This window comes from Solanum stenotomum, chromosome 6, assembly GCF_019186545.1.
Source record: "Solanum stenotomum isolate F172 chromosome 6, ASM1918654v1, whole genome shotgun sequence".
In the NCBI taxonomy this organism is placed as follows: domain Eukaryota; kingdom Viridiplantae; phylum Streptophyta; class Magnoliopsida; order Solanales; family Solanaceae; genus Solanum; species Solanum stenotomum.
Window position 1 is genome coordinate 56,791,655 of NC_064287.1, and position 22,787 is coordinate 56,814,441.

The following is a 22,787-nucleotide window of genomic DNA, read 5'->3' on the forward strand; positions in this document are numbered from 1 at the left end:
ATCTGATACATCAGCGAGTTGAATTTTTCCCTCTTGAGGCTTGTGCTGAAATACCTTTTTAAAAAATGTATTATCAAAATCTCAAGTATCCCACCCAAATCTCTCCTCCAATTAAGGTGTTTATCAAAATCTTGGAATGCACTAATTTCAAGCCCCGACTTCATATGGCTACATACACAATAGTCTGTCCCCCTAAAACCCCTACACATTTTTTTTTGATATAGCAAAAAAATAAAATAAAACAATGTGTAGGATTTTTTAGGAGGACCGACTGTTGTGTATTTCCAAGATTTTGATAAACACCTTAATTAGAGGTGAGATTTGGGTGGGAGCCTTGAGATTTTGATAATACATTTTTTTAAAAGGTATTTCAGCAAAGGTCTCAAAAGGGAAAAATCAACTCATACATCAGATTTTGACAATGTAATACCATTAAGATCACCTCTTATTGTTGGATTGCCAGATTATTTCTATTGTAGGATTAATATTGGTACATGCAACAGTGTTCTCTGTATGTTAGATGATTTATTAGAATATAGAAGTCGTGTGGTACTTTGNAGTCATTGGGAGGGTGAGGCATCTGGATATGCTAGGATTCCAAAGTACCACACTACTTCTATATTCTAATAAATCATCTAACATACAGAGAACACCGTTGCATAAACCAATGATCCTACAATAGAAATAATCTGGCAATCCAAGAGGTGATATTGATGGTATTACACTGTCAAAATATGATACATTAGCGAGTTGAATTTTTTCCCTCTTGAGACCTGTGCTGAAATACCTTTTTGAAAAAATGTATTATCAAAATCTCAAGGCTCCCACCCAAATCTCTCCTCCAATTAAGGTGTTTATCAAAATCTTGGAATGCACTAATTTCAAGCCCCGACTTCATATGGCATACACAACAGTCGGTCCTCCTAAAAAACCCTACACATTTTTTTTTTGAAATAGAAAAAAAATAAAAATTTGTTATATTGTGATTGGTAGTCTTTTTTACACAATTTTTAAATATATATAACCGAATATTTTTTATTGTTAATTGTTTTAATTTATAATACTTTAAAACATGATTTCAAATATATAACAGATCAAAACAAATAACTAAAAATGTATTGAAGTGGTCGGGGTTCACTACAATCATACAACTCAAGCTGATATGTCATCCCCGAGCTATGTGCTTGTTGAGTCTTGTATATAGCCAAACACTTTATCCGTTTTAATTTATTTGTCTTGTTTTTTAATTAATTTATGTAAAAGGAATTTATTTTGCAATTCTTTAATTTCATTTTTTTACACTATATATTTAAGATTATAAAATTAAAAATCATCGTATTATATTTTATATATTTTTAATTTAAGAACTCAACATTTAAATCTTTTTTAAAATTTCATATTAAATCAAAATAAAACAAGTAAATTAAAACCGAGAGAATAACTCTCACATGATCTTCATAATCTCCTTTACAATCTTAATTACTAACGTCATGTATAAGACAACTTTTTCGAAAAACAAAAATAAAATCTTTGTCTTCCTTTTTGTCTATCTTGTTTTGTACATTGTTTTTTTAAAAAAAAGTATATAATAATAACGCATAATATTGAAAAGTGTTATGTTAAGAAAAAGAGTATGTTTGTTTGATTGAGTCATACTTGAAAGTCGTGGACAAAGGTAAATCTATGCTAAACGGCTAAACAATGGTTGGCAAATTCAAATTTTAAAGTTAATAAATTTTCTATTTATATATTATAATAATAATTAAGTTACTTTTAAATATTTAATAATTTTTTATTATATATATCAAAGCTGCTATATTCAAATAAACTCGTAACTCCGTCTCTATTGCGGACTGCGGAGGATTACATTTTCAAAGGGTAAGAGGCATGACGTAGTGTTTCGTCAAAAAAATTGAGGTATCACATATCGAAGAGTTTGTGAATAAATTATAGCAAATCATTTATTAATTTGTATTTATATTTTGTTCTTACGATTTTCATCACAGGCATATTTAAATATTATTTATATTATTTTAAAACATTAATACTTATTAGCATGAGATACACGTACAACAAATGCGTTCGAAAATTAGTAAAATAAAAAAAAAGAATAACTCTCACATGATCTTATAATCTGCCGGAGGCGTCTCAGCCCTAAAGGCTAAAGCCACCGAAACGACGACTTTAGGACCATGAATAATAAGGCCTCAAATTCAGTGAATGGTAGTATATATATAATTATATACTTATTGTTAGTATTAACTGAAATTTCCTTTCAATTAAATTTGCAGTTATTTTCTACTTTTTAATTTGTCTTATTCACTTTAATTTGAATCAATCATATTTTAAAATTGGCTTTGTGAGACTATCTTCAATATATTCTTTGAGGTGTCTCCTAGACATTTCAAGCTCAAGCTAATTAAATTATCAAATAATTAAATTTAAAAAGACATTATCTTAACTACTTTGAATGCCTTCTGAAGCATAACAATCACTATGATGTAGACATATTTTTGTAATTTAATGTAATACGAAATATATACAAGTAAAAAGAAGGAACTTGCTTAATGCCATGCTGGAAGTGTAATTAAGTAGGCGGCTGATCGTAGAATAGTCTTTTCTGTAAGTGTTGTTGATGCTCTAATGGACATGCTCAATCACGTGAAGTCTCAAATTTTTTTAATGCTCCTACTACTTCTAGAATATTTGATAGTTTGTATAACAATTGGTTCAATTGATAAACATTTCAAAACTATAATCAATAATGATTTATCTAAGGTATAAACATATGTAGTGTTACATAACGTATAATAATTTATATATGTATATTCATGCCTTACAAATTATTACATAAAATATTATGTCGACAATTAAAAAATAATAATTAATTATCATGTATATTAAAACAATTATGAAAATAAAAAATATATATGTAACTAAGCAAGTGAAACACACACTTTCATCGTCACCTTTGGTATCCATATTGCATTACATGGAAAATAATAACCTAGACATGCTTTATAGATGATTAAATTATTGCTTACAAGTAATCATGATTTTTTGAAGCCTATATATTATTTTAGTTTAAGCTAATGAACTCAATACCATCGATCCGTTAATCTATAATGAATGTTAACACCAGAAATAACAACTTAGTCGATAATGAAGAAATACAAGATTAGTAATCAATAAGTGTGGTGCTCTAGCTCAGCAACAATGTCTTCTAATTCATTCAAATGTTTTATATTCACTAGTATTGTTGTAGATGTTATCAACTTATTTTTTAAAATTGGTAACTTTTGTTGTAGATGTTATTAACTTCACTTTTTGTTGTTGATTTTGGATTCACTACTTTAAAACTATGGTAAATTAAATGATACACAACAAGTAATTCCCCCAAGCTATGGAACATTTAAATTCATAGGGGGTTCATTAACCAAAATTTCTGGTAATGATAATCCCTGAAAAATCTCCTAATTGAGATCAAACATCACAATCAAGTTTTCCACCCTTCTCTCCCCATTCCTCTTGTATATAGTCCAGTGGACTTTCCCACAAATTTCAAATGTGTCATGAAGTACTCTACGACACAAATATCTGGAATAGAACCATCAAAATCCTTCCAGATTCATGAACTAAGTGCATAAATCTCAATCCAAGGTGGCAACAAGTATTGACATCACCATGAGCATAAGTCATCCTCACAACCTTGTAGTCTCTTATTTTAATAGCAAAGCCAAACCCAAGGACAAACGTGTAAGTCCCTGAGGTGTCACAGCAAAGAGGAGTCATTGGGAGGGTGAGGCATCTGGATATGCTAGGATTCCAAAGTACCACACGACTTCTATATTCTAATAAATCATCTAACATACGGAGAACACCGTTGCATATACCAATGATCCTACAATAGAAATAATCTGGTAATCCAACATTAAGAGGTGATCTTAATGGTATTACATTATCAAAATCTGATACATCAGCGAGTTGAATTTTTTCCCTCTTGAGGCTTGTGCTGAAATACCTTTTTAAAAAATGTATTATCAAAATCTCAAGGTTCCCACCCAAATCTCTCCTCCAATTAAGGTGTTTATCAAAATCTTGGAATGCACTAATTTCAAGCCCCGACTTCATATGGCTACATACACAAAAGTCAGTCCTCCTAAAAACCCCTACACATTTTTTTTGATATAGCAAAAAAATAAAATAAAAAAATGTGTAGGATTTTTTAGGAGGACCGACTGTTGTGTATTTCCAAGATTTTGATAAACACCTTAATTAGAGGTGAGATTTGGGTGGGAGCCTTGAGATTTTGATAATACATTTTTTTTAAAAGGTATTTCAGCAAAGGTCTCAAGAGGGAAAAATCAACTCATTGATTTATCAGATTTTGACAATGTAATACCATTAAGATCACCTCTTATTGTTGGATTGCCAGATTATTTCTATTGTAGGATTAATATTGGTATATGCAACGGTGTTCTCTGTATGTTAGATGATTTATTGGAATATAGAAGTCGTGTGGTACTTTGGAATCCTAGCATATCCAGATGTCTCACCCTCTCAATGACTCCTCTTTGCTGTGACATTCAGGGAGTTACACGTTTGTCCTTAGGTTTGACTTTGCTATTAAAATAAGAGATTACAAGGTTGTGAGGATAGCCTATGCTCATGGTGATGGTCAATACTTGCTGCCACCTAGGGTCGAGATTTATGCACTTAGTTCAGGAATCTGGAAGGGTTTTGATTGTTTTATTCCAGATATTTGTGTCGTAGAGTATTTCTGGACACAGGTTAAAATTTGTGGGAAAGTCCACTGGACTGCATATAAAAGGAATGGAGAGAGAAGGGTGGAGAACTTGATTATGATGTTTGATATCAATTAGGAAATTTTTCAGGAATTATCATTACCAAAATTTTTGGTTAATGAACCCCCTAAGAATTTAAATGTTGCAAAGCTTAATGAATTACTTGTTTTGTATCAGTATGATACACGTGTTTGGAGCAGCAGTTGCTCCATTTGGGAAATGAAAAAGTATGGAGACACGGATTCATGGAGCAAAGAATATAATGTTGCACTAGGCCAGGGGAATTTAGATATGGTACTAGCTGTTACTGATTGTCGTAAAATATTGTTGACAGACATGACGGGGATGCTAGCTAAGTATAATCCTGAGATGGAGACAAAGGAAAGCATCAATATTACTGGTACCATATGTACTCTTTTAATCATGACAATTACGAGGAAAGCCTTGTTTTGCTAGATAAAGGTGAGTTACTACCTCCAGTTGATTTATCATATGAGAAGTCGATAGATGACGATGACGATGATGATGATGATACTCAAATAAGTGAACTCCTGAAGTATCATTTTATGCATCGGCGTGTCAAAGCTTTTCTTGGAGCCAGAAATAATAACGAACAAATGTTGTAATGTTTAGGCATACTTATAGGGAAGATGAAATATCTGCTTTCTCAGTCCTTCACAAATTTTTTTATCAAGCTATATGTTGTTTGGTCTATTTTTCAAGTGTCATGATTATTATTGCGACTTTAATCAATTTGAGTGTTCCTTCAGTTGTGGTTCTGTATCTGACTAGAGATCAATTATTTTTTATATGGTAACCTAAATCTACCAACCTCAGACCCCTTTGTCCCTAGGAGTCAATATTGGTTCTCTCCACCTTGTTCCCTTGGTGATTCAATCCCCCAACCTCAACGTTGGAGGTGGATAGTTTTTTCCACTTGAAATAGCCTTTCTGGTCAGATGAAATGCTTCAAAATTAAATGTGCTAGTCATTGCATTTTACTTAAGATAATCAAATTTTGGTAATTACTTGGAATCTATTTATGAAATGCACATTAAATTGCACCCTACTTTATTAAAGGAAATCTTCAAACGTTCACATAATTGGACAAATATGAATTTAGGAAACTTATTAGCAACTTAACATGATCTAGACCCAAAGGGTAGCGGCTGCGGTTTTCCTTGTCATAAAAAAATTATCTAGATTCTAGATCATCTACTTTTCACAATGTATAGGCAACAAACCCAATGTGTTCCTACAATTAGGGTTTGGGGAGGATAGAGTGAACGCATACCTTGCCACTACCTTTGAGAAGGTAGAGAAGTTGTTTTAGACAAAAAAACTTTGGCTGAGCAAACAATGAAAAAGAGGCAATAGAAACAAATAGAATCAAGATAATAAGATATTGAAGCAGCAGCTAGTGAGAGAAATCTAAAAAATAAGGGAAAGAAACGAATAATACTAATACTCCCGGAAAGTGAACGAGAACTCTTGCCAACAAACTAACCTTCTAGCCTAATCATCAACCTTCACACCTTTCTATCAAGAGTCATGTTCTTGATGAACTGGAGATGCTTCATATATTGTCTAATCACCTCACTCAATACTTTTTAAGGCCTACCTTTACTACTCCTCAAGCTACTATGACCAACCAATCACACCTCCTAATCGTAACATTTGCACCTCTCCTCCTCACATGCTCAAACCATCTCAGGCTCACTTTCCACATCTTATCCTGCACCGGAGCCATTCCTAACTTGTCTTGACTTTATTCCTAATTTTATCTCTCTTCATACACCACACATTCTCCAAACATCCTCATCTCCGTCGCTTGCATCTTCTGAGCATGAGAATTCTCAATAGACCAATATTTCGCCTCATATAGCAGACTCAGTCTATCCACCATTCGCCACTCGGTAGAGCTAACTTTTATGTTTAGGTAGTACATTCTTATCACACAGAACACCGGATGTTAGCCTCCATTTCATCACCCTGCCTCAATACGATGAGTGACATCTTCGTCAATCTCCCCATTACCTTGGAACACTGATCCATGTTCTTGAAACTTCCTCTCCTAGGGATGACATGTGTGTCAAGCCTCTCACGTCCACATCCCCTTCATAAGACACGTCATTCAACTTGCACTCCAAGTAATCAATTTTGGTCATGCTTAACTTAAAACCTTTTGACTCAAAAGTATGTCTCTAAACCTCCAATCTTGTGTTAAGTCCCCCTCGTGTCTCGTCAATCAGAACTATGCCACATGCAAATAACATGCACCAAGGCACCTATCCTTGAATGTGATGCTTAAGTATATCCATAGCCAATGCAAATAAAGATGGACTAAAGTAATCCTTAGTGCAACTCCATCACGACCTGGAAACGTTCCGAGTCACCTCCCATAGTCCAGACCCAAGCCTTAGCATCATCATACATGTCCTTACATGTCCTTAATCACTCTAGTGTAAGTTAGGGGAACAACTAACACATTTTACAGGCATCTAAGTTTTTTTACTTCTGATATTTCCAGTATGTTAATTCCATAAGCTTTTAACAGAAAAGTTCCTTATTTTCTATTAAAGGGAGACTTATAAACAAGATGACTTCTTTTTTATTTGGACAGTAACACATCATTTGATAAATTCTTTTCCTTTTATCTACTACTTCACTATACATGATGGGATCTTCATTTATTATTTAACTATAAATAGGACAATTCCATAGATAAACTAATTTTACACCCATTCCATCTCCCCCACTTATCAAATTTCACAGAAAACACACAGATGCTGGCAAAAAGAAACAGTAATGGGTCATTTTGGAATTGCCATAAGTTGGAAAAAAAAAGTGTTNTACTTCACTATACATGATGGGATCTTCATTTATTATTTAACTATAAATAGGACAATTCCATAGATAAACTAATTTTACACCCATTCCATCTCCCCCACTTATCAAATTTCACAGAAAACACACAGATGCTGGCAGAAAGAAACAATAATGGGTCATTTTGGAATTGCCATAAAGTTGAAATAAAAGTGTTCTTGAAATCAAAAGCTCTAAGATATCAGGTTTTTTGCCAGCAAAATTAACAATAATAAAAGATTTTTTAATCTATTTAGGGATCAAACATGTGAAGAATGAAAAAAAGCAGAAGAAGCAAAGGGCGTACCGTATATATATATATATAAGTTGGGAAAGCCGCAATTTTTATTTTCTGTTCAATCTTCCTCTTCCGCCACAAGTCATAATCTCTTCCATAAATACAAAATCAGCAACAGTAAGTGGAAGAAGGTGAGAAGAATTGACCCTTCGGGCTGGCTTGGTAGTTTGGGCTTGGGATTTTCATATTGGAGATTTCGAGTTCGAAATCTCTTGCTTTCGAGGAGGAAAAAAAAGAGTCATTTCTTCCTGATCCTTTCGAACCAGACATTGAATACCTGGGATGGCTAGGGCTTTCGAATCAAAGCATGGGTGTCTGCTATTAAGAGGGAGCAGTAGATCGATTGAAGAGCTCGAAAGCAAAAGATTTACCTTCTGAATCGAGCCTGTCTAGTGTAAATAGCTCTGTGTCATTTGCAAACTACTGCATAGGAGCTAGGGTTAGCTAGGGTTTTTATCTATGCGCTGCCAAAGAATAGCTGCAGGTTATTTCTTATCACTAAAAAAAAGTGAGAAGAAGTAGGTTTTATTCACTTAAATACATACTTAAGTAAAATAGGGTTCAAATTATGACATTTAAAATTAGGAGTAGAGAGGGCTTAGCCCATGGGGCCGGCCCAACCTAATCCATTGTTGGGATAGGATTTTCAAGCCCATTTAAAATTATGGATTATAAGTCCGACCCATATAAGCCCTCGATCCTTGAGGCTTGATTGAGGTTGGGCCGGGGTCGTCTCATGGGCCAAAACTATTTATTTAAGGGTAACTTATAGAAATATCACTAGTGTATGAGCTAATTAATTAGATGTACGCTATATTGTAATATTACGAATCTTATCAAATTTTGGTACGTCAGATACATGTATCTTGGAATACATGGATTCAAAATTAGGTGTAATTTGTTCTAGTTACATTCTATCTAAGTGGATTCACATGTATCTTGGATACAAAGACAAATCCCACACCCTCGCCTCCCTCTCATCTCGCTCGTCACTCTGTTATCTTGTTCGCGTATTTGGGATGCATCATATAGATATATGTATCTCACGCAGCTAGTATCCTAGATACATGCTAATCACGTTAGAGTTTTGCTAATAATATTGAAACACCACCATTGTTTATCATATTTGATTTGAAAATCTTCTCGTTTTCTTGATATTATAGAATTTTAAGTTTGAAAATAAAAAAGAAAAAAAAAAGAAGAAAGGCTAGCCCGCCCCAGCTTGTGGCCCTTCTTGAGTTGGGTTGAGCATTTTCAGGTCCTTCCAAATAACGGATCGCCCCGCCCTAGCCATCAAATTCCTTGATCCGTGAGGCTTGGGTCTGGTGAGGCTGGTTGACCCTTTTTGACAACTCTAATTAGGAGAAACTTTATATTTATGTTAAAAAAAATACCCTTTCTCTCTCGACATGACTCAAGCTATGGTAATTCTCTAATCTTATGATCAAATATATTTTCATAAGATATTTAACAAAACAATAAAATAACAAGTATAGGATTAAGCTCCACTCCTTCTCATTTTCTTTCTTTCTCTCTCATTCTTTCATCAAGTATATCTTCTGAGCCATAAATATATATATTAGTTATAAGGACTTGGATGTTTCATTAACAACCACTAATGTATTGTTGGAGCTTAGATGTAAAGTGATATACCCTACACATAAGATGCATACATATATGTATGGCATACAAAATACAACAACACAACTGTATACAAATTATATGCAAGTTGTATATTTTGACCAGATTGTATACAGCAATAAATTTGTGTATGAGTTGTATGTCTTGATTGTTCATACTAAATTTTTGTGTGTTGAAAATTAACTACGGCCAAAGAAAAAAGATAATTTTATTAGTGAATCTTGTTGAGAACAATTATGTTGTTTGTTTGATTCTTCTCTGCTATTTTTTTATTGTGATACGAGGATCTTTAGTATCATATTTCTTGAATTGCACGATAATTCGGACCTTTTAGAAATGTATTTCGATCATTAAAAATATCGGATAATACTTAATTATTTTGGGTTAATCCTCGAAAATAACCTTGTTGATTCTCATTTCGAAGAACTATGTGGTCGATAATATTTTTTTCAAATGTTTAATGGATGTTCTCAAAAAGTTATGCAATCTCCCTCAATTTATAAATGTTGGGTAGACAGTTCAAGTGTTAATGAACTCTCTTAACGCATTTTGATTGGTTCATGCTTATCACAAATGCAACGTGATAAGACTATTTTTTATTGGCAAAACATGTCATTTTGGATACTACACACTTTTGATTGATTCTTGAATTTGAACCGCATAATCTTGTTGATCTTGAATTCGAGTGAAATACCAAGCCACTTGACATATGTCATGACTTTAGGCTTCAAAATGAAATAAATCTTGATTTTGATAAATAAAATAGATTACTTAATTTATAAAGTTCAAATAAACCACTGTACCAAATAATTTTTAATTAAGTTCAAATTTTATATGGACCAAACTCAAAATTTTTTACATGTATATATTAACTAAATTGTAAATATTTTGTTAAAAAACTTTTGCTACTTTTTGAAAACTCAAAAATCATGTTAAAGCAAGTAATTAGTGCCAATATTTGAGGAAATTTGGTGAAAATTAGAATTGTGGTTTTAATTGAAATTCTATATTGAAGGAGGATGAGGTGGTGGTGGAGGAGGATGTTACTTTGTAAGACCCCAATATATAAATAAGTTGTATATTATTTTTATGACTAATGTATTATTGGAGCTTGGATATAAAATAATATACACCTTATATATGATGTATACAGATGGCATACAAAATACAACAACATAATTGTATACAAATCATGTGCAAATTGTATATTTTGATCATATTATATACAACAAAATTCGTATCCAAGTTGTATGTCTTGATTATTCGCAATAAATTTTTGAGTGTTTGAAAATTAACTATAGTCAAAATAAAGAAAAACATGTAACTTTATTGATAAATTTTGTTGAGTACAATTATGTTGTGCTTTTGATTCTTCTCCTCTATATTTTTGGTAGTTTGAGGACCTTCCGAAACATATTTCTCGAATTACACGATAATTCAGACATCTATTTCAATCATTAAAAATGTCAGACAACACTTTGAACTATATAGTCGATGATAATATTTTTCCGATACTTGACATATGTCCTCAAAAAGTTATGTAATCTCTCAATTTATATTTGTTGGAATAGGCAGTCTATGTGTTAATGAACTCTCTTACCACATTTTGATCGGCTAAATATTTATCACAAATATTATTGTGATAAGACTATTATCATATTATTTGAACACGTGATATGATCTTGTTAGTCTTGAATTTGATTGAAATATCAAGTCAATGGACACGTGTCATAAATTTTGACTTCAAAATAAAATAAATCTTGATTTTGAAAAATAAAATGGATTACTTAATTCATAAAGTTCAAATAAATTATCTAACCAAATAATTTAGAATCTAATTCAAATTTCATACACTCAAATATCATGTAGATATATAAAAAAAATAAATTAAAAATGTATTAATATTGCTGAAAAGCTTTTAAACACAAAATAACCCTTAAAAAATATTTACTAATTCCGCTATAAAAATTGAAATTATATTTATTCCATTTTAAAACCAAAATCTTGATATTAATTATAATCATATGCATACCCTTTAATCTTTAATTATTAGGAAGGAAAATCCACTTTAATTTAATTCTTCCTTCCTTCTACACCGTTGATTGACTATCACATCCAACGGTTCAAATTCACGATCCGCGTCATCCAAAACTAACCAATAAACATCTAGCCCCAAACTCCTATATAATAAATCTCTTCATCCCTTTCACTTCACTCAATTCAAACTCCAAAATCCCCCCAATTTCTGAAATTTTCCCTTCAATGGCACCAAAGGCAGAGAAGAAACCCGCAGAGAAGAAGCCAGCTGCTGAGAAAGCTCCTGCCGCCGCCGCTGAGAAATCAAAGGCCGGCAAGAAGCTGCCCAAGGACGGCGGAGCCGCTGCTGCCGGAGACAAGAAGAAGAAGAGATCGAAGAAGTCGATTNAAACATCTAGCCCCAAACTCCTATATAATAAATCTCTTCATCCCTTTCACTTCACTCAATTCAAACTCCAAAATCCCCCCAATTTCTGAAATTTTCCCTTCAATGGCACCAAAGGCAGAGAAGAAACCCGCAGAGAAGAAGCCAGCAGCTGAGAAGGCTCCTGCTGCCGCCGCTGAGAAATCAAAGGCCGGCAAGAAGCTGCCCAAGGACGGCGGAGCTGCTGCTGCCGGAGACAAGAAGAAGAAGAGATTGAAGAAGTCGATCGAGACTTACAAGATCTACATCTTCAAGGTGCTGAAACAGGTTCATCCAGATATAGGTATTTCAAGCAAGGCTATGGGAATCATGAACAGCTTCATCAATGATATCTTCGAGAAGCTTGCTCAGGAGTCTTCTAGGCTTGCTAGGTACAACAAAAAGCCTACCATCACTTCTCGAGAGATTCAAACTGCTGTCCGATTGGTCCTTCCCGGTGAATTGGCTAAGCACGCCGTCTCTGAGGGTACTAAGGCGGTTACCAAATTCACTAGCTCTTAGAGATTTGTTAGTTTTGTATCGATTTTTCTGTTGGATTTATGATTTTCGATTAGGTTTGGTGATGTAAAGAACAGAAAAATTGAATATAGAATAGATTTGAGTGAGTTCAGTAAATGAAATTGTTATATCCAATTTTTCTATTCTAATAGTTTGGTGTTGTTACTGCTTTCATTTTCGTGCTCATAACCTCTTTTATTTCTACGAGTTAGGAATAATGTTAGTAAACAAAACTCGAAATGATTTTCATCTACAAGATATTTGCATTTCTGAAGATTTCAGTTGCACAAAAAGTAGTACTTTTAATGAATTGAAACATAAATCTAAGCTCCAGGAACAAACTTAGTGGCGTAAACCCAAGCATTGTTAGCAACAGGGTTGTCAAGGTGATCCAATAGGTTCTCAAGAGGGCCTTTACCGGTAACAATAGCTTGAACGAAGAATCCAAACATGGAGAACATAGCTAGTCTTCCGTTCTTGATTTCCTTCACCTTGAGCTCAGCAAATGTGGTAGGGTCATCAGCAAGGCCGAGTGGGTCAAAATATTGGCCACCGGGGTATAAGTCGTTGCCTTCTCCAACTCCTGGAAGTCCATTGATTCTGAAACCTTCAACAAGTCCCATAAGCACCACTTGGAAACCTAGCACAGCTAGAATACTCTGAGCATGGACAAGGTTCGGGTTTCCCAAGTAGTCAAGTCCACCGTCACTGAAGATTTGTGCTCCTGCTTTGAACCATACTGGTTCTTTGAAGTCTACTTTCACCCATTTTTCAAGAACTTCTGGGAAAATGCAACCTAGTGCACCAAGCATTGCCCATCTTCCATGGATAACCTATATAGTTCAATGTTAATCAACAAACAACCAAACAACATATCCAGTGAATCCCAAATGAGTGGGGTCTGAGGAGAGTAGAGTGCATGCAGATCTTACTTTTTTTTTTGGTAAGTGTGTCAAAATTTAGAGAAGTGTACAAATAACTGTACCTCAAGAGCTCTGTTCTTGGCAAAGGCCTCGGGATCAGCAGATAAACCAGCAGTGTCCCATCCGTAATCACCAGGGAATTCTCCGTTCAAGTATGAAGGAGTTTGAGCAGAAAAGGGTCCCAAGTACTTAACACGGTCAGGTCCGTACCACAAATCATTACTCTGATAAGATGAGAGAAAAAAGAAACAAGTCACATAAAGATCTAGCAGGAAAAGAAGAAAAAAAAGGACAGTCTGGTGCACTAAACTCTCGTGTGTAAGGTCCGAGAAGGGCCAGACCACAACTTCACAAGAGTATTGTATGTAACCTTAAACTACATTTCTACAAGAAACTGTTTCCACAGCTTACGAATACAAGATAAACTCGCATAAAAACTAAAACATGGAAAAGAAAAGGGGATATAATGTATATATACCATGGTGAATCTGGCAGAGCCCATGGCAACAACATCTTTAAGAGGGTTAGCATTCTTGGTTTGGCCCAAAAATGGTGTTGCTCTAACAACTGTGGTGGAGCTTGCTGTTGCTGCCATTGATGCCATTTTCTTCAACTTCTCAAAGTTGAGTTTTTTTAAATATATTTTGTGCTTGGCAAATGTGGATGGTTCTAAAGAGGGAATTGGTTGTTATTTGTATAGAGAAAGTGAGAATCCTACGTGGGTGGCTAATATTGCACAAGTAGAAATTGTGGTTGGAAATATTTTGTGTTGTGTTTGATTAGCCAATCACAAGGCTTGAGAAGATTTGAACTATATCTCCAAGCTATATCATCCTATCTTGATTTTTTATCCTATTTTAATTGCAAAAATAATTGAGGCCTAAAATGGAGTATACTAATTACTAGAATATCCTACATTAAAAATTAAAAAATAACTAATTTTCAATTTCTATAATTAAAAAAAGAGATAATGGTTTAAAAAAATAATACACTTGAAATATCATTTTTTTTGCGAGTTTTTTTCTGTCTGAACTATGAACAAATATTTATCAAAACACGCATCAAAATTAATGAGTTAGCTGCCATATGGACAAAATTTTATGGGCGAATAAAGTTGTCACACACTTTTTGGGATTGTATTCAAATACTTGGTTTAGTCAGTTTTGAGGTGTTTTTTTGATAAATAGTTAGTGATTACTTAGATAGGAAACATAAAACACATGATATTTTAGATATGAAACTCACAAAAAGTTGATACTTCAATTGTTTTTTTTAATCATTATCTCTTAAAAATAGTAGTCGTTCTGAAGTTTCAGATTTTACAACTCACAAGTAAACATTCAGAATACCTGTAGAGTTTGAAATTCAAAGAAACTACAAAAGAAAAGATTAAATCTTTATCTCAAAATGTTAATCCACAGATCTTAAGACTCAAGTAATTGAACATTAACTAATATTTCTGAAAAATAAATAATTCCATTTAAAAGACCACATTTGTTCAACTTCTATGTACAAGACCATAAAAGTGGTTATTGGTACAAAACAAACACATTTTATATAGTCAAAATAGTGATCAACTTGCACTCCCATTGACTATAACATCGGATACCTGCTACTTCCCACGAGCATATAACACTGCTCATCACAGAACACAAGAAAGTTCTAACCCATTGGTAATACATGTTATCGGAGAATTCTGGTGCGATATAATGTAAATTCAACTTAACTACACATGCATATACTCTTACAAGCACATATCACTATTCACAAGCAGATCTTAAAAATACAAGAAGGAATCAAAGATATGGAAGTTTTACTGAAAAGAATGCAAATTAAGCAAAGCCAGATAACGTTCCGATATGAATACACACAGATTGATCACCACTCTCCCGTCAATCCTTCGACAAACCAAATACGAGGACAAAAGTAGCAAGAACAGCCTGCAATGCAACACAGAATAGTATTATTACATTACATGAGACATTAAGTTGCTATACGCGAATTGGCAGAATTGTATGGTTTTATTTTTCATACTGATTAAGTCGAAAAACCTTGACTTTGTAGGCAAAAGCACATCATCAGTTAATACATTTGCTGCCAAAGAAAAAAGATGACTTACAGCAATGGTGGACGCGATGTATCCTGGTTTCTCTCGAGGATCAATTTGTGCACAAAGCAGGACAAATGCAGCTAGATACCAAGGGATGCCAGCAAGAAGGAAACCGATAATGAACCTTCAAAAAAATAAAACAAACAGCTAAGTATCATCGAATGTGAGACACCTTGAATTACATAAGGTCAGATTGCAGGATTCTAGTATCTTACTTAATCAATTGATACTAGTCAAGATAAACTTTCAAACGTCAATCTTACCAATGTTCCTTAAACATCAACAAATATAGTATAGTAACTATCAAGAAATCCAAATTCAACTGTCGCTTTTTTTCGCGAGTTTCACATCCACCACTATCAATTATTCCCTTTTTATACTTGAACTATCACCATCTATATATGAATGAAAACACACCTCAACTATTAGCTCTCTTTTCCTACCTGATAGTTGAGGTATGTTTTAATACATAGATAATGATAGTTCAGGTAGAAAAAGGGAACAACAAATATTTGGGTTGTGAAACTCACTAAAAAACAATAGTCCGGGTGTGTTTTTGATCATAAACTCGAAGATCAAGGACACAATTTCCAGCACCCTTTCGAGGAACATTCAAGAAGTGTTTGTTTACTTTTCATCGAATTCCTTGGACTTTGAAGGTATGTATTTGGAGATTGGATCTGTTAGCACTAGATTTGCAAGGCACATTTACCCTTTACTAACCAAGACAAGAAACAACAAATAGTGCATCTTCCTTGTGGAGAAAGGGCAAGCGAATCGAGATATTAGAATATAAAAGCAGTGGGATAACAAAGACAGACCATCACTTAGCCTCTGTATATATTTGAGCAAGTCTATAGACTAGTATTACTTGTATGGTAGATAACTAGTACACAAGAAGCATATGTTACTAAAAGCACAAAGCAATATGAACATCTAATAATTCAAGTCGAATGCTGATTGATTGAGGGGAAAAGAAAAAGGGAACTTACAAGAACCATCCGAGACCAATGCCACAGCAAGGAAGGCGATGATGTCTCTCAGGTCTTCCTTCAGGATCAGGAGCAGTATAACCTAAAAAAATAGGAAAAGTGGAAGAAAATTGTAAGTGACAATAGTTCGGAACCTCTAATTAACAAATAATACTGATGCTCCAAATGATAGAACTCATCGATAGTCTCATCATAGCGCCTTAAAAATATAACAAAGTATGATCTTGCAAGACTAGTCCCTCTTAATAGGATATATCATGTTCTGTCATTTGTAACACCAGGATGAACTGTAGCTAATCAATAAATCAACTAAGCTTCAATCGAAACTATCTGAGGTCAGGATAAGCACAGGCATATCTAGTATAAAATCAATCGAACCCAACATTTTCGACATGGAGCATGAATATATATATATAAAAAAATCACTAAAATCAACAAATATAAAGGATAATGAGTTCACCGGTAAAAGCCTAAAGACTGAACCATCAAATTTAAATCCTGGATCCGCCTCTGAGTTATGAATTCTTTATAAGTATGCTTCTATGAAAAATCATCATTTGACTATTTGTACAGCCTACCACAAGTTTCTTATGGCTTCATTTCAAGTTAGTTCAACTATATTGTCCATATCAAAGTCAAATCCGTCCTAAACCATGAAAATAACATCAAAGACAAAGCCAAAGATTTTTAATTTACGAGTTCTGAATCACAATCGTTTTTGCTTCATGAGTTCTAAATAGATTATAAGTTTGAGCCAAAACTATTGAGTTCTCCGATCTCTTATTTATAAGGGTGGCTCCACCCAAATCAAAAACAATTTTTAAAACCCTGTGTAGACTAGTTTTTGGGAGAAATTTCAGTTTCACTTACAAAAGTTCAATTTTTTTCCAAGCATATCCAAACACAAACTCAAATTACAAAATTCACAACTTTAAAAACTCAAATTTTCGAGTTTCAACTTCAAAATTTATAGCCAAACAGGACAAAGTATAGGAGCAACAACCTGGAACAGCTTGATAACCATGAGCATAGTATTCAGGTGTAGGTGCCCCCGTAGCGCCAGGCGGCGGAACCGGCTGAGGAAATCCCATCACCGGTTGAGAAGATGCTTGAAAAGTTCCATATTCCGGTGGCGGCACCGGCACCGACACTGCCGCCGGTTGGTCTTCTCCGTGGTGGTGATGGTGGGGGAAGTGGTGGTGATGATGGGGGAAGTGGTGGTGATGATGACTCTCCTTGCCTTCTTCACTCATTGAATTGTTGAATTTTTCTAAGTTTTGAGTTGGGAATTTTGGATCAACATTTTAGTGAGCTGGTATTCGTTGGCTATGTAGTTATGATTGACTAATTATGAGCCTCCACGTGGATATGTCCAACCACATTTCAAATTATTAAAAAAAAAAAAAACTAATCTTGTGGTTTCTAGATAAGTATTGACAATGTTGAAAAGTGACCCTCAGGTTGGAGATATCAACACACTAAACTATTTTTTATTAGAAAAAACAAATCACTAATTAACTATGGCATATGAATAAGTATTAAAAGAGAAATTTATTCTATTGACGTGCTATATCAAAATAAGTTATTGATCGGGTGGTAAATATCAATCACTTCCAATCTTAAGTTTGTGGTTCAAGTTATTAAGAAAATGAAAAGGTAGAAGCTCTCGAGGAGGGGTAATTTAGTACAAAATATGATTTGGTGATATTTTGGTAGAGTGACTCATTATGAAAAAATATGTGATATTATGATGTATCATATAAACACTCAATATTCATATTATATCACAACAATGCTCTTACAAGCTCATTGAATAAACCATTATTAAACATTTCCATCCAAACATACATAGTCAATTTGCACTTCTAAATGTGTATACATTGCTCTAAATTTACAGTTTCTGGCACAATGAAATGATCAAACCAGAGATCAGAGATCAGATTTCGTCTCTTGCAATCCACAAACCATGTTAGATGGAACCGCGATATCGATCATTTTTGGATATGACAAATTCAAATCTGTAGGAAAGAAGTGATTTTCATCAGCAACTAAAGATTAGAGAAAAGCTGTTGAGAGGGAAAAAGGAAAAAAAATTGAATGGCTAACTCACTTTGCATGATATTCTTGAATGTTTCCTGCAATATTGGTAACAAGAATCAAACGAGGTTTTCTTAGTAAAAAGAAGAGAAATTAACAACAGACGCGTATAGTTAGAACTTTTTGTAAACTATAGTCAGCTCTATGATGTAAATGGAAAGACGCGAGATGTGACTAATGGAACAACAAGTGAAAACAGAATAAGATTATCTAAACTCCCATTTTTGTCCACTTCGGTAGCTAAAGACAGATCTTGTCCAAGTTTTTTCGACCACAGAGGAAAGTGGATTGAGCATGTCCCTCACACTTTAGCCACAAAGGGATGTGCTTCGCGTGAAACTAAAACTAGAGTAAGAACTACTAGTGTAGAAGTACCTTATCTTTTGACAGTCGTGGATTATAAAGCATCTCCTCCCCTACTGTGCTGACCTGAAAAATGAAATGCACTAATGTAAACAGGTTGAGAGCCGCAACTACATGAACTGAAAAAAAATGAATAGATATATCCTTACGGTGAACCCCTTGTAGTCATGAGCAGGATATACTAATGTATCTTTGGGCAATGTGAAAATCTGTTCACACAAAATGATAATGAATCAGCAACAGTAAGGATAGGAAAAGAATCGAACATTCATGTTATTATATTCATAGAAGGAAACAGATACTATATCCTTGCCTGCGAATGGACAGAATCATATAATTTGTCTGAACTTCCACCCTGCAGGAAAGTAAGAAAAATGATTAAAATTTGATACTAATAGACAGAAAACTTTATTTCATTTCCTGCAGTCCATCTCGAACAACTAACAAGTAAAGGCTTCCATTTAATTCGACTAAAATCACGCACTACACCAGGAGGATGTACCTGAAAGTCTGTCCTTCCACATCCCCTTATCAATAGAGCATCACCAGTAAATGCCATCCTTGGCTGAGGCTGATTGACTCCATCTCCAGTAACATAGGTAAGACAGCCTAATGTATGACCGGGAGTTGCACGAACCTGTAATGAAGATGGAAGGTAAATTTCAGCACTACAACCAAATATTCATGAATATTTTGGTAGGTGTCTCCATATAACTGATGGAGAATTATAATGATTAACGACCAACTAAGAGAGTTGGTAGCTGTTCTTCTTGTACTCCATTGATCCCACATCTGTACAACCGAGGGATGATTATGATGGTCTAAATGAATCTACCCTAACAAGATTTGATAACTCAATTGCACAACAAACTGCTGGTAATTGTCATGTGTTTGCTAGTCTATCAGACATGTATAACAACAACAGCACATATGACATGATTATTTCTTATAACTATATATGTATATGTACCTCCAAATAAATATCTCCAATGTAGATTTTATCACCAGGTTCAACAAAAAGATCAGCTTTTGCATTACTTGCTTTAGAAATGATTGATTTCACGCCAGGCACCTTAGTCTGCAGCATCGGAAACAATAATGAAGCACCAGAAAACAGAAGATGCACAATTTTGATAAAAACAAAGGCAAATGAAGTATTATGTTCAAAGAAAATAAGTCCGACCTTAATCAAGCCAGAGCCAGTGACATGATCAGCATGAACATGCGTGTTAATAGCGTATATAAGCTTCAATCCCAATTCTTTAACAAGTGCAAGATCACGATCCACTGTTCTGTCCACGGGGTCAATCAACTGCAGTTGGATTATATGTTACCATAAATTGAACGGAGCAAACCAATGAATCTCTATGCCTTCAGTTCATAAGGCTAAGGTAATGTTGATTTAAGTTATAGAATTCATATTTTGATGGATAAATCAAATTGAACACTAAAAAGAAAAATGGATTCTAGAGCTCCATGATGCGTTGCTCGACTTTGCATAGTTGGACATAAATTATCTATTTTTGAAACAGGAGTTGAAGTGTGACTCCAACACACGACCCATACGTTGAAGACGAGCTACCTCACCATTGAACCAACCTCTCATTCTTATTTCTTTTTGCTTTCTATATCCACCTTCTTTAAGCTTGTGTGACTAATTCCATAGGGATACATGCTACCTCTCATCAACACATGTACCTAATAACGCTCTCTATTTGGTGTTCGAGCCAGCTAACATGTTGTAGACATCAAATATTTACCGGATTCAAAATAACACTCTACAACATGATTCCAATCCATCTTCAAACTCTTTAAGTTCTAAGCTCATACCTCTAAAAGGGAACATATTTTATCAAAGAGCATCTCAAATATTCCATAAAATTTTACATATATTCACAAAAAAGATCAAAACATCAAATATTATCTGGCGAATTCCATGGGGATACATACATGCTACCTCCCATCAACACATGTACCTAATAACTCTCCCTATTTCTACTTTTCTTTTCTTTTGATAATCGTGGTGTCCGAGCCAGCTAACATGTTATAGACATCAAAATTTTACCATATATAGTCAAAATAGCACACTCTACAACATGATTCCAATCCATCTTCAAACTCTAAGGTCTAGCTCACACCTCTAAAAGTGCAGTATCTATTCTATTGAAGAATATCTCGAATATTCCATAAAATTTTAGGTATATATTCACAGAGATCAAAACATCAAATATTATCTCGCTAATAGTTCCAAATATATCATAGGGATAAACAGAGTTATACTCACAAATATTCATTAATAAAACACATACACGTGGATTAATTTCACGTGATACTTGTTACCTCTCACCAGTCAATCGAAATACACATTACCCAAGATTATACAAATTAGAAGTTTGAACTAAATATAAAATAAAAAAAATAAAAAAATTACCAGTGCTGGTTTATCAGGATGCAATGAATCAGCAAGAAGGTAAGTATAGGTAGATGATTCCTTCTCGAATAATTGACGAAAAATAAGTTTACAAGGCATGATTTGTGCTGCAAACGACGTCGTATAAGATTTAAAAGGAAGAAAAATATGGGGTTTTGGCAACAAAATGGAGAAGCTAGAAAATGAAGAAGATGTAGAAAAACGAAAAAACATCATTTAATAACAGTAAATGATTTTATATTATGATGAAAATGTGAAAATAAATTTCAGAAGCAAAGAAAATTTAATAGTAAAACGACAATTTCTAATTGAATATGCAATTGATAGTGATTTGACAATATTTAATGCGTAACCCGAAAGGTGATGCCACCTCTAATTTAATGTGGCATGTTTAATTTATTAATTTTTTTTTCATGTGACAGGTTTAATATCATAAATTATCAAATATTTTTATATATTTAAAATAATAAAATTATTATTTTTTATTTTTTAAAATTCTTTATCAAATCAAACTAATTTCAGACGGAGGGTGTACTACCTTTTAAGTTGCCTCCACGTTGATTTTATTAATATAACCACTTAACTTTTTCTTTCTTTTGAATTGTGACCACTTCTCTTTTCAACTCATATATATAAAAAAGTTTAAATTTCTTTTCTTGCTTTCTCACTCTTTTTCTAGTAGTTGAAAGGGACTATCGCATTTATATATTTGAAAAAGGCAAAAAGATAAATATATTCTTGAACTATCGTAAATACTATGCAGATATCTTCTGTTATATTTTTGGGTAATTGATATTTTTGTCATTCAAAAACTATAGCATATATGTCTTTTACTCTAACGAAAAACTAAATAGAGACACGTGGTACAATCTTATCCGTCGATCCGATATTTAATAATTATCGGATCGATAGATAAAATTATGACACATGTATATCCGTTAGTATAAAAGGTATAAAAACTCTAGTTTTTGGACGGCAAGAGCATCAATGTCATAAAAATATAATAGATGATATTTGTATACCATTTTACGATAATTCAGAGGTATATTTGTCCCTTTTTCTCTTCGAAAAACAAATATGTAATGTTTATATTCTTATTTTTGTCCTATCTTTAACTTGATACAAAACTACCTACACTATTCATTAGTCTCTTTGAGCCACGTGTATTCTACGTGCCACCTACAAATGGCAATTCAAAACTGGAACGAAAACTTCAAAAATACGGATCTCCAGCAATTCTCCAATTCTCTTGCCATGTTGTTCCAAAAATTTCTTGAAAAATTCACCTGACCCGACCCGTATT

The 22,787-nt window shown here is 33.7% G+C and overlaps 4 protein-coding genes across 4 annotated transcripts; 1 reads left to right on the plus strand and 3 right to left on the minus strand.

Moving 5' to 3' along the window:
• Positions 1-11,824: 11,824 nt before the first annotated feature.
• On the plus strand, positions 11,825-12,722 carry LOC125868968 (histone H2B.3-like). Its single transcript, XM_049549523.1, has 2 exons — positions 11,825-12,043; positions 12,084-12,722. Exons 1-2 carry the CDS (start codon positions 11,872-11,874, stop codon positions 12,569-12,571), a joined length of 660 nt encoding a protein of 219 aa, XP_049405480.1. The 5' UTR covers positions 11,825-11,871; the 3' UTR covers positions 12,572-12,722.
• Positions 12,723-12,811: 89 nt separating this feature from the next.
• Positions 12,812-14,184, minus strand: LOC125868206 (chlorophyll a-b binding protein 13, chloroplastic). The gene is made up of 3 exons (XM_049548838.1): positions 13,970-14,184; positions 13,554-13,715; positions 12,812-13,401 (listed from the first exon to the last, which is right to left on the minus strand). Exons 1-3 carry the CDS (start codon positions 14,093-14,095, stop codon positions 12,892-12,894), a joined length of 798 nt encoding a protein of 265 aa, XP_049404795.1. The 5' UTR covers positions 14,096-14,184; the 3' UTR covers positions 12,812-12,891.
• A 743-nt stretch (positions 14,185-14,927) lies between these two features.
• On the minus strand, positions 14,928-17,900 carry LOC125868210 (60S ribosomal protein L18a-like protein). Its single transcript, XM_049548843.1, has 4 exons — positions 17,597-17,900; positions 16,594-16,675; positions 15,611-15,725; positions 14,928-15,431 (listed from the first exon to the last, which is right to left on the minus strand). The coding sequence occupies exons 1-4, from the start codon at positions 17,844-17,846 to the stop codon at positions 15,384-15,386; spliced, it is 495 nt and encodes a 164-aa protein (XP_049404800.1). The 5' UTR covers positions 17,847-17,900; the 3' UTR covers positions 14,928-15,383.
• A 475-nt stretch (positions 17,901-18,375) lies between these two features.
• LOC125868205 (persulfide dioxygenase ETHE1 homolog, mitochondrial-like) lies at positions 18,376-21,716 on the minus strand. Its single transcript, XM_049548837.1, has 9 exons — positions 21,485-21,716; positions 20,237-20,365; positions 20,024-20,131; positions 19,556-19,690; positions 19,367-19,408; positions 19,203-19,262; positions 19,066-19,119; positions 18,704-18,728; positions 18,376-18,611 (listed from the first exon to the last, which is right to left on the minus strand). Exons 1-9 carry the CDS (start codon positions 21,698-21,700, stop codon positions 18,523-18,525), a joined length of 858 nt encoding a protein of 285 aa, XP_049404794.1. The 5' UTR covers positions 21,701-21,716; the 3' UTR covers positions 18,376-18,522.
• Between the last annotated feature and the right edge of the window lie 1,071 nt (positions 21,717-22,787).

Excerpts from the sequence above, each read along its gene's own strand:
- LOC125868210 (XM_049548843.1), bottom strand. The coding sequence starts at position 17,846 with ATGAGTGAAGAAGGCAAGGAGAGTCATCATCACCACCACTTCCCCCAT. Across the intron at positions 15,726-16,593 it reads ATTGGTCTCGGATGGTTCTT|GTTCATTATCGGTTTCCTTC; the intron begins GTAAGTTCCCTT and ends ATTTTTTTGAAG. Across the intron at positions 15,432-15,610 it reads ACATCGCGTCCACCATTGCT|GCTGTTCTTGCTACTTTTGT; the intron begins GTAAGTCATCTT and ends GTTGCATTGCAG.
- LOC125868206 (XM_049548838.1), bottom strand. The coding sequence starts at position 14,095 with ATGGCATCAATGGCAGCAACAGCAAGCTCCACCACAGTTGTTAGAGCA. Across the intron at positions 13,716-13,969 it reads GCTCTGCCAGATTCACCATG|AGTAATGATTTGTGGTACGG; the intron begins GTATATATACAT and ends TCATCTTATCAG. Across the intron at positions 13,402-13,553 it reads CCAAGAACAGAGCTCTTGAG|GTTATCCATGGAAGATGGGC; the intron begins GTACAGTTATTT and ends TGAACTATATAG.
- LOC125868205 (XM_049548837.1), bottom strand. The coding sequence starts at position 21,700 with ATGATGTTTTTTCGTTTTTCTACATCTTCTTCATTTTCTAGCTTCTCC. Across the intron at positions 19,409-19,555 it reads GTGGAAGGACAGACTTTCAG|GGTGGAAGTTCAGACAAATT; the intron begins GTACATCCTCCT and ends ACTTTCCTGCAG. Across the intron at positions 19,263-19,366 it reads ATGATTCTGTCCATTCGCAG|ATTTTCACATTGCCCAAAGA; the intron begins GCAAGGATATAG and ends TTGTGTGAACAG.